General features: G+C 50.0%; 1 protein-coding gene across 2 annotated transcripts; it reads left to right on the forward strand.

Annotated features, from left to right (window-relative positions):
• Positions 1-4,374: 4,374 nt before the first annotated feature.
• Positions 4,375-10,879, forward strand: EOMES (eomesodermin). Of its 2 annotated transcripts, none has more exons than XM_027523340.1 (6): positions 4,375-5,633; positions 6,619-6,773; positions 7,418-7,539; positions 7,964-8,122; positions 8,211-8,272; positions 9,031-10,879. In XM_027523340.1, the coding sequence occupies exons 1-6, from the start codon at positions 4,765-4,767 to the stop codon at positions 9,767-9,769; spliced, it is 2,106 nt and encodes a 701-aa protein (XP_027379141.1). In that variant the 5' UTR covers positions 4,375-4,764; the 3' UTR covers positions 9,770-10,879. The 2 variants fall into 2 exon arrangements, with proteins under 2 accessions (XP_027379141.1, XP_027379142.1); XM_027523341.1 differs by having other exon boundaries at positions 9,088-10,879.
• Positions 10,880-11,253: the final 374 nt, after the last annotated feature.

Consider the following 11,253-nt stretch of genomic DNA (forward strand, 5'->3'; position numbering starts at 1 on the left):
TGAGAGCATTCCGCTTTATTCTGCCTCATGTTGCCTTGCCTTTCTTGTTACTTCTGTGAATCTGTGCACTTCCATAAATATGATGATGGTGATGATTGAACAGCAGTTAAGTCCAGAGTTCACTTGCAGTTAAAAAAAAAAAGTTTCATAAAGAAGATTCTTGATCCAGTGTTTAAGATCATTTATTTTTTGAAATAAGCACCTTTTGGTATGTTTCTTAACTTTCATCCCCTGTTTCCCCATCTCCTTGTATGTTAACAGTGAACTACACTTGCCCTTAGCAATCAAAATACATGGATTAATAGCTAAAGAAAATAGTTTAAAGAAAATAATTTAAATTTTGGTCAGTTTTGTTTGAAAAGTACAGTGGGTTTAATGTAATCCTCTGCCTCACACATTTGTGGACACCTTTGTGGATTTCTTTTAAAGAAAGCAATCAGTCTATTGCAGAGGGACAGCGAATCAAATTCTTACAGTAAGTGAAACTGTGTTGGTGGGAGTATCTTGCTGTTCTCAGCAAAATCAGCACTACTTGTCCTTGCCAAAATGTGTTATCTTACGGGACTTCTCTTTAAAAAAAAAAAAAAAATCTAAACATGAACAGCCTTCCCGTGATGGAAGCCCCCTCCCCCCCTGGGAAAGCCCAGTGGAGGTGGGGATCTGGCCATCAGAGAACAAAGGGCCAAAGAGTGAACCTGAGATGGCGAAATAAAATGCAACATCAACAAAGAAAAGGCCATAGATAAATAATAAAAGGACCAACTCACCACAAAAAACCCATTGACGTTTGCCCAGAGTGAAGGCGAAGCACCGGTGACCGGTTAATGTTGGAATGTTTTCCTAGGGTTAAAAGGAGAACCGGCAGCAAGTCTGCTCAGAATTTACAAAGTGTTTGAATAACACGGACAGTGTTTTGATAACACATTTTTAGTGGGGGTGAAAATAATAGAATTTATTGGGACATTTATATGGGCCCCCTTGGTTGTGGGGGGGGGGGCGGTAAACTATATCTCACTGCACTTACCTATAACTCACCCTTGTAATTTATTCATACGTGTGTATGTATCTGAGTATGTATCTGGTGACATGTAATAGTCATGTTACAGCCAAATACTTCTCAGTTTTGTCTTTAAAAGATGAATGCACTGAGACTGGTTACCTTTAAGGGGGAGAAAGGGAAGAAGAGGTGCCCTGGTCAGGTTGGCAATAACTTGTGTTATCAATTTGAGATGGTAGCATGAAGTTGGTATTATTGCTCAAGACAACGCAGCATATGATCCTTAATAGGCTCACTCACTGGCTTAACCTTGGCTTCCTTGCAGCTTTCAGAGGGTCCTGCTCCTTGCAGCTCAGGCTGAAAGGTGCAAGCTTTGAGTTAATCCAGCCAGCACTTGGGTCCCGGGTTCCATGGGGTCTCCACGTTTCCTCCCTAGTGTTGATGTTTTTGTTCAATGCATTCTCTACACTGTCAGTTGAGTCACATAAAACCAGGCACCTTTCAATAAATGTCTCATTTGGATTTCATGAAGCTTGGGGTGTCACTGAAATCAAACAGCAAACAGGCTGGAAGGCTGTCTGATTTGCCCACTCAGTCTAAGGAGAGTGCTGCCTGACTTGTTCACTGAAGCCGCTGCTTTAGCTTTCTTTTCTGTTCCTGTTTCTGGCAAAGGGAGCTTTACATTTTAAGGTGCGACTGGGACGCGTGAAAATAACTTTTATGCCTCTTTCCCTGGTTATCAGTAAAACTGAGCCAGCAGAAGGAAAGTCTATTTCATGTAGGAAATCAACCACAGATTTGCTCATCTATAACTTTCCAGGCATGTAGACTAATATATTCCATATGTAATAATAATAATAGTCATTAATTAATACAGAAAAAAACAGTAAATGAGATTTCTTTATCTCTATGCAGTCAGGAAAAAAATCATCTTTAGTTGAAACAGTGCTTTTCATTATGTTCAAAAGGAATTTGTAATATATATTTTTATAAAGGTAATATAAATTATGGGTGTATTTTCCATGTTCCAAAACTCTGGGCCCCAGAGCCGTTTCCTGGAGTCGGAATTTTGGTTGTCTTTGAACTTCTCTTTGTTTCTCCGCCTGTTAAATGTGTTCAGGTTTGGGCAAAAGAACAGCTCTATTGGGAAGGTGGGGAGATATAAACTGCAATTTCCTGCCCCAAGAATCAACACTAATCCTGATTACACGTACCGTGTGTATATTTCATAATTAAGTAGCACTCGAATGAACCCACGCGCTTTCAAGAGCATGCTCTGGGGCTGGAATAAAATCAAGCCTTTCTGATGTGGCGCGGGGGACAGCTGGCTCGCGTTACTTGCGCCAGAGTGGGTCGGAGCGATGCCTGTTGCCTGCAGTGGCGCTTTGCCACGCGCAGAGCTTCCCTGGCCGCCTCGAAAACGATTCGAAGGGACCCCGAGGCCCGCTGTCTCGTTGCGGTCGGGCGCAAAGCTGAGACCTGACTCGAGCCACTCTGTCTCCAAAATAAATAAATAAATAAATAAATAAAAGCAACACGTGAGATTTGATCTCACCGCTGCCTTTTCCCTCAAACATCTTGCAGCTCAGGTCAAGGCTGATGTGGAAGAGCCTCGAGCGGTAACAAGATCCCCCAGCCCGGGCTCCCCTGCCAAACTGCCCTTTCTCTTCTTGCTGTCAAGGCCGCCTCACGGAACCTCCACGTTGAGTATCTTGGAGTCTAAAAAGCACAAAAAATACTTGAAAACTGCAATACGTCAGGACTTCTGTGGATCAAAAGAAAACAAAAGCCGGTGAGGTGGGAGTGGACGGGGTGGTGATCAAAGCAGAGAGCCACCGAGAGCCCGCATTAAACCAGCGGGACGACGTGAGAGAAGCGCTGGGCTGAGCGCACTCCAGACCACGTTCCAAGGACCTGGGGGGCTTCGGTGCCGGGACCTGCGAGGCCCCAGCCCCGGCCCGCTCGCTTAACTTGCTCCCTCCCCCGCTCTGGCTGGGCCTTGACCGTTTCCACTGCCGCGGAGAATTGGTAACCGCCCTGGAGCGTCGGAGTGCGTGAAGGACCGCCTCACTCTAACCCAGAGGTGCCAGTATCTACGCTGCTGTGGTTGGAATCTAAGTTGGAACGCTTCGAGCCGCTCTGCACCGGCGTATGCGGGCTCAACGAATCCTGCCACCGCCTAGAGTTGCGGGAGAAGAGTTTCCCGTGTGATCGCGTTCTGTTGGGGAAGCAGAGTCCCGAGCTCTTAGCCGGAAAACGCGCTCCCGGAGCGACTAAAAGCGGCGTCTATAATTATCTATTAACAGCAAATATTCAGGCTTCTTATCTGCAACGAAACGTGCCCCACACCTTCTGTATTAATAAACAATGCAATAGGACAGCATCATCTTGCTCTGCTGTCTGCAGAAACGCAGGGGGAGAAACAGGCAGCTGGGGGAAAAGGGTTTAATTCAATATCAAACTGATTATTTCACTAATTATTCCACCTTCTGTGTTGCGCTGCAGAGGAGAGGCACAGGGAATCTTAACCGCGGGGCTGCTTGAGGACCTTTGTTTCTCGGCGTCAGGTCCAACTGAAGATGGGAGGGGGTGGGATCCGGGATTCAGGGAAACTGAGAGTGGATTTTCAATTGTGGGGCGTAAAAGTGACTGTCTGCTGAAGCAGGAGTGAGCCTGGGGATGAGGGTAGTTCCCAATAGCCCACCCCACCGGGTAGTTCCCAATAGCCCACCCCACCAGGGCTTCGGTCCTAAAGGATAGCAGTGCGGTCCCTGGAATCCCCAAAGCCCAAAGTTCCTCTCAGTAAACCCTTCCCATTGGGTAAAAGGGTAGGACCGAACAAAAAGTGGTTCCTGCGTGTTGAAAGCCAGAGAGTCCTCCAGGGGAGGAAAGTGTGCCTGAAGTTACAGCCCCCGACGAGGAAAGAGACCTCTCTCGGGCCTCCCTCCAACTCGCCCCAGATCCTCACCCTCAGGGACCGGTGCCTTTCTGCAGGCCATCAACTTGCAGAGCATTTCTACCTCCTGCCTCCACAACCTGCGCCCGCCCCCTCACCCCCACTCGGAGAGCTGTCTCGATTTCTGTGCCAAGAGTGGACCCCGCTACGGAGACCCTAAACTCCAGCGAAATACGGACACCAGGACTGATTCTCATAGCATGACAGCATCTCAAAAAAAAAAAAAAAAATCAGGCTAAAGGATAGGAAAATAAAGTCTCAGGCAACTTGATCCAATTAGTAAATGCCTAATTGAATTAGTGTCACCTCCAACAACCAATCAGAGGGTCCCGAGGCTGTAGGGCCGCGAAGCCACTCCCTGGCCTCACATATATAAAGCAGCCAATGACAGCCTGCAAGTTTCCAAGTGGTCAACCTGACCGATAGTTTGTCAGTGGAGAAGGGCAGAAAGGCTAGCTCTGGTGGTGGATGGGGAGAGAGATCTAAGACTTCTTCCTGTGTGTGCGGGCCAGGAGAGTACAGGTCCAGAGAGGCAGAAAGGACCGGGAAGGAAAAGCGGATCGCTTCCCGGTCAGCTTTAGCCTCTTGCCTTCAAACTCCGTGCGCTTTCCATTCGGAAAGGGTTCTGGGTTCGCAGCGCGCAATTGCGCGCGCCTTAGCGGCCCGCGTGTCGCCAGGTGGGTAACCCGGCACGGGAGGAAGGGGAAGTTACCTTCCCCTCGGAAGAGGGCGCTGGCTCCCCCATCCTGCCTTTATAATCAGGTCGCGGCCGGAGAGGAAGCAGCCAGCTGCCGTCTGCGCTCTGCAAAGCATGCAGTTAGGGGAGCAGCTCTTGGTGAGCTCTGTGAACCTGCCCGGCGCGCACTTCTACCCGCTGGAGGGGGCGCGAGGAGGCGGCGGCGGGAGCGCCGGCCACCTCCCGGGAGCGGCCCCCTCGCCTCAGAGGCTGGACTTAGACAAAGCGCCCAAGAAGTTCTCGGGCAGTCTCTCGTGCGAGGCGGCGAGCGGGGAACCTGCGGCCGCCGGCGCGGGGGCCCCCGCAACCATGCTCAGTGACGCCGACGCCGGGGACGCCTTTGCCAGCGCCGCTGCCGTGGCCAAGCCGGGGCCCCCGGACGGCCGCAAGGGCTCCCCCTGCGGGGAGGAGGAGCTGCCCTCGGCCGCCGCAGCCGCTGCGGCCGCCGCCGCGGCTAGCGCGCGCTACTCCATGGACAGCCTGAGCTCGGAGCGCTACTACCTCCAGTCCCCCGGGCCTCAGGGCTCGGAGCTGGCGGCTCCCTGCTCGCTCTTCCCGTACCAGGCGGCGGCCGGGGCGCCCCACGGGTCTGTGTACCCGGCTCCCAACGGGGCGCGCTACCCCTACGGCTCCATGCTGCCCCCCGGCGGCTTCCCCGCGGCCGTGTGCCCACCCGGGAGGGCGCAGTTCGGCACGGGAGCCGGTGCGAGCGGCGGCGCGGGCGGCGGCGGCGGTGGAGGCGGCCCGGGCGCGTATCAGTACGGCCAGGGGGCTCCGCTCTACGGGCCGTACCCAGCGGCGGCAGCCGCAGGTACCTGCGGAGGACTAGGGGGTCTGGGGGTTCCCGGCTCCGGCTTCCGCGCCCACGTCTACCTGTGCAACCGGCCTCTGTGGCTCAAATTCCACCGCCACCAAACCGAGATGATCATTACGAAACAGGGCAGGTGAGCGCAGCGCGGAGGGGCCCGGAGGCGCGGGGGCAAAGAAGGCCTGTGTGGTCCTGGGGTGGCCGGGAATGGGGTCCCGCGGCCCGCCCACTCCGCTCGTGGCTGGAAGAGTTTCCTCGCTCAACCAGTGGAGACGCCGTGTCTCCAGTCCGTCCGCGCACCAGCGCTTCGTGCAGGGCGCTAAGGCTAAAGCTGCTTCCCCTCTTCGCTCTCCTCATCTTCACCCAGACTGACGAGGAGGAGGCGGAAATAGAAATTGAGGCTTGTCCACAAAGCTGGATTTCCTAGATCTCCCTGCCCAGCTGTACACGGGTCCCTGCAGGCCGGCCAGAAGGCTCGAGGGGTGGCTCCCCCCGAGCGCTGGAGATGGGCTCCCGCAGTTTTAGGCGCCAAGGTCTCCACGGGGCGCATCCGGGGGACGAGCGCGAGGACGTGAGCGCCAGCAGCGAGGGCTGAGCCGGGGAGTGGGTTAGGCCGGCCCTGGAGTCCGACTGGGCTGGGATGCCCGGCCCGGGAAAGTTCGGCTACAAATCCCACTGCGGGCACTGGTTCATTCTGGGGAAAGTGAGGGGTGGTTGCTGCGAGAGGGGCGTCCGAGGGACACTTTTAGCCTTACCAGTAGAGTTTTTGTTTCTGTTTTTTTAAACGAGAGCAACTTAATATTCCCTGGCACTCGTACTTGTAAAAAAAAAAATAGATTTTTAAATAGAAACATCCTGGAAGAAAATGAATGAGCATCTGAATGGGTTGAGAAATTGAGTGAGGGATGCAGAAGCGCGGGCATTGGGGGAAATAATAAATTGGGGCAAATTACTTCGGGAAAGAGGTTTCCCCGCGAGTTGCCAACTCAAGAATGTTGTACGTAGTGAGGGCCACTGGACCCACAGGTATTCTGTTTGTAGACTTCCCAGTGGCGTACTCGAACGTGGGTCTGTGCCCCGGCGTCGCGATTTACATCTCCTGGTTCTATTCCCTTGCACAGACGCATGTTTCCTTTTTTGAGCTTCAACATAAACGGACTCAATCCCACCGCCCACTACAACGTGTTCGTAGAAGTGGTGCTGGCGGACCCCAACCACTGGCGCTTCCAGGGGGGCAAATGGGTGACCTGCGGAAAAGCGGACAATAACATGCAGGGTGAGGAGAGAGGAGGCCTGGGCAGGGTGGCGCGCCGGGAGCCCCGCTCAGACCACGCACAACCAAATCTCGCATCGCTTCCTCCGCATCCGGGGCCTGGAGGTGTTAGCAGGAGTTTCTTCGTGTTGAATGTTTGATTGAGGGAGATAATCGCTAAGTCAGACCTCTTGCTGGCTAGCGTATAGCATGTTAACCACGACCCTAGCTAGCCTGCCCCGCCACATCCCTACCTCTGAGGACGTCATTGCCATAAACTCTCCGGGAGGCAAGGCTCCTGACATTTTAATCTTAACTTGAGAAGAGATCTCCCCAAGGTTGAGTTTATCATAAAAATCCAAGCACCTTCCATCATCAGATCTTGACTTTCTAGCTTCAGACATCGGCAAATTGACCTTCAAGAGGCACTGCCCGTTGGCTCCATTTTTGCTTTGTCCAAGGAAGGCCGGAAGCACAGGGCCCCTGGGAGGGGAATCAGTAGAGACTACTTGGTCTCCACTGGTCTTCTTAAGCCTCTAAGGAGAGACAGGCATTGTAAGTCTAGCTCTTAAATCTTGCCCATGAGTAGTAAATTCTCTCTCCCCCTACCTCCATTTGCAAACAGCCATATATGCTTGAGTTTTGTGTTTTGTTTCATTTTCTCTTAGGCAACAAAATGTATGTTCACCCCGAGTCTCCTAACACTGGTTCCCACTGGATGAGACAGGAGATTTCTTTTGGGAAGTTAAAACTCACCAATAACAAAGGCGCAAACAACAACAACACCCAGGTAGGGTGACAGAGGAGGTGGTGTCTTCTGGCTGTGAATCTGTTTTCTAATCAGTTTCTGTATTCTTTACTGTGTTTATATTTGCAGCTACCTGTTGCCACTTTCTAGTATTTTTTTTTCCTTTGACCTTTCTCAGTTCTACTTTTTTTTTTTTTTTTTTTGGTCATTTTCCTATCGGATATCAATAACAGTGAGTGAACGATTAGGAACAGAAAGACTGAAATCGTTTGGCGACTTAGGAAACCAAGACACAAGAGTGTTTATGAAACACACATACTTGGCTATGTTTTAAGTTTCAAAAATGGCAACAGAAAAAGTTAGCTGTGGGCTGAGGAGCAAGCAAGTTCCATTCCAAAATATAGAATTGGTCAAAATCGACTTCACTTTTGAGAATTGGCAGCTCTTTTTTCTGTACCATTTGCAGATGATAGTCTTACAGTCTTTACACAAGTACCAGCCGAGACTGCACATTGTTGAAGTCACAGAGGATGGCGTGGAGGACTTGAATGAGCCCTCTAAGACACAGACCTTCACTTTCTCAGAAACGCAGTTCATTGCTGTGACCGCCTATCAAAACACCGATGTGAGTGCCCCAGAGTCCCCAGCATCCCCAAAGCCCTATCCAGGGTGAGAGAGAAAGCACTCAGTGACTGTCTTTTTTCCTTATCTAGATAACTCAACTAAAGATTGATCACAATCCCTTTGCAAAAGGCTTCAGGGACAACTATGATTCGTAAGTACACCTTTATTTTTCCTTGCCTGGTCATCTTTGAGTGAGACATGTTGAATCAGATACTTTCTTGAGACCGTATTCTAGGAAGAGCTTTCACAGTTGGGATTTTTACCCATTTTTATTTTTGCATATATTAGGCTTTGACTAATCTTGCTTTGGAATTTTCACAGAAGGATTTTGTTCATTTCTAAAGAAATGTTAAGGGCTTAAACATGAGCAGCTTTTATTTTTTTAACATTTGAGTGGAGATTTGAAATTTTCATAATCTGCATTTATATGCCTCCTTCCCATTTGATCCCAGTTTTTTTTTTTATTCTCTCAGGAGCAGGGATTATTCCCTCTCATTTTTTTTACATAAGAAAAACCTTAAACCAAGAGGATGTCATTTTCATAACATCAAACAGCAAGGCCCACAAGTGCCTTTTAAATTTGGCATTTCTACCCACCTCAGCCAGCATTCCTTCCCTACCACGGAAGGGAGAGTTGCTCCCAGTTCTTCAAGTTCTAGGACTTGCAAAGATGGAATTTCTATAGTTTAAATGCTTAATGCCTGGGAGGAAACTTTCTCTTTCATGATGGGAAATTTTGTCCCAGTGAGCCAAGAGTTCAGCTAAAATGGACTGGTGCCTCCCCACCTCTGGCCCTTCACTCAGCAGACCAGCGCTCAGGCTCTAGAGCCTTCTTCATTTCTGGGATGTAGACTGTCTGGGGAGAACATTAGGGTTTTTTTTTTTTAAGTGTTTCTCTTTGTATTGTAGCATGTACACCGCTTCCGAAAATGACAGGTTAACTCCATCTCCCACGGATTCTCCTAGATCCCATCAGATTGTCCCCGGAGGTCGGTACGGCGTTCAGTCCTTCTTCCCGGAGCCCTTTGTCAACACTTTACCTCAAGCCCGATATTACAATGGTGAGAGAACCGTGCCACAGACCAACGGCCTCCTTTCACCCCAACAGAGCGAAGAGGTGGCCAACCCTCCCCAGCGGTGGCTTGTCACGCCTGTCCAGCAACCTGGGACAAACAAAATAGACATCGGTTCCTATGAGTCTGAGTATTCTTCCAGCACCTTGCTCCCGTATGGCATTAAATCCTTGCCCCTCCAGACGTCCCATGCCCTGGGGTACTACCCCGACCCTGCCTTCCCAGCGATGGCAGGGTGGGGAGGCAGAGGCTCTTATCAGAGAAAGATGGCAGCTGGACTCCCATGGACCTCCCGAACAAGCCCCCCAGGGTTCTCTGAAGATCAGCTCTCCAAGGAGAAAGTCAAAGAAGAAATTGGCTCTTCTTGGATAGAGACACCCCCATCCATCAAATCTCTCGACTCCAACGATTCGGGGGTATACACCAGTGCTTGTAAGCGAAGGCGGCTGTCTCCTAGCACCTCTAGCAATGAAAATTCTCCCTCCATAAAGTGTGAGGACATTAACGCTGAAGAATACAGTAAAGACTCCTCAAAAGGCATGGGGGGTTATTATGCTTTTTACACAACTCCCTAAAGAGTTATTTTAACCTTGTCAAAATGAGCTCACCGTTTGCCCGTGGACTGGGTGGTGTTTCTGTTGTCTTCTTCGCCTAGGTTGTTGCCAAAAAGACATTTGCCTTCCACCCCGATGTGTCCTGTTTTGTGCAATTCTCTAAAAGAAGGTGCCAAAGCTTTTTGACTGCTGCAGGTAACTGAAACAAGCCTAGACTTTTTTTTTCTTTTTTAATGAAATTAACAGAGGACTTTCAAGTGTTTTTAAATTTGAAGGTGATTCAAAGTTACGGATTTATTTATTGGAGACACTAGACATTCAGTGAACTGGGGCTGTGGAGATGGAGGGCCTAGCGCTATCAAAGATGTTGAAAGCTTTGGTGTTTTTTTTTTTTTTTTAATCTGTAAATCTGTAAGCAAATAGAAACCCAGAGTGGTAAGATGGTTTTGCTTCTGGGAGAGAAGGGTGGGCCTTAAGCTTCAACAAGGAAATTTTTGCTGTTAACTTTCTGCTAGGGAAAGAAGACGTGAAGCCTGGGAGGCAAGAAGAGCTTTGTGAAGGTGCTGGTTTGGCCTGACTGATCTTCCCAGGCTTTGAAACAAGCCATGTTTGCCCAGGTTCAGTCACCTCATGTGCTAGGCCTCTGCTGTGTGCCCCTGGGGGCTAGCCGGGGGCCTCATAGGACTCAGGAGACAGCAAGGGGGTCGCCAAAAAGAAAAAAAGGAGAATTTTAAACTGTACAGCTGTGTGTGCTTAGATACACTGTAGAATAATGTGGAAAATATTGTATAAATAGTTACATAGGTATATGAGATTATGTAAAATTGGTGCTTTGGTTTTGTAAAGAATTTGCAAATCATTGGACCACAGCTACTGGAGCAGGGGGCAACATATGGGAATATTCTGTTTACTTCTTAGCTAGTTAAGAATGTATTCAGCTACTGTACTAACTTGAAACGGTGTTAAGGAAAACTCCCTGCATCATCCTCTTCCTCCACCACCCCCACTACCCAACTTGGTAACCTGAGGAAGCAGAAACCTTAACGCCCCAGCTCTTATAGGCTTTCTAGAGACCTTGGATTTTTATGTACAGTCGTAGTCATTTTTAATAAATGTGGTTCGTTAAGGGAACAGGCCTAACTCTGTCATCTGTACGATGGGTTTTCATCTTTGTTTCAAATATCTTAGTCTGCTTTCTCCACTTTCCTCCAGCAGGAACACAGTTCCACCAACCCGCTCCCCCCACGGAAGGCCCTAGAATCTCTAAGTGGACACTGTCCTCTCGAGGGGGTGGGGATGTTCTTCTTTATCTTTTTTTCTTGAAGGTGAATGGGGTTGTTTCCTCGCCGCTCTGGGAAGTCTGGACAATGGGAGCTGGGGCCGAGGAGGGGCGGTGCGAGACTGCCCGCAGCAGGCTTGATGGAACCGAGCGAGCCTCCACCCCCAAGTCCTCGGCTTCCGGGCCGCTCCCGGGCCTCCCATCCTCGGCCCCACGTGGGCTCCCC

This window comes from Bos indicus x Bos taurus, chromosome 22, assembly GCF_003369695.1.
Source record: "Bos indicus x Bos taurus breed Angus x Brahman F1 hybrid chromosome 22, Bos_hybrid_MaternalHap_v2.0, whole genome shotgun sequence".
NCBI classification, from domain to species: Eukaryota; Metazoa; Chordata; class Mammalia; order Artiodactyla; family Bovidae; genus Bos; species Bos indicus x Bos taurus.

Bases quoted from the DNA above. Each gene is read 5' to 3' on its own strand.
- EOMES (XM_027523340.1), top strand. From the start codon at position 4,765: ATGCAGTTAGGGGAGCAGCTCTTGGTGAGCTCTGTGAACCTGCCCGGC. The intron at 5,634-6,618 runs GTGAGCGCAGCG...TCCCTTGCACAG, and splicing joins ATCATTACGAAACAGGGCAG to ACGCATGTTTCCTTTTTTGA. The intron at 7,540-7,963 runs GTAGGGTGACAG...TACCATTTGCAG, and splicing joins CAAACAACAACAACACCCAG to ATGATAGTCTTACAGTCTTT.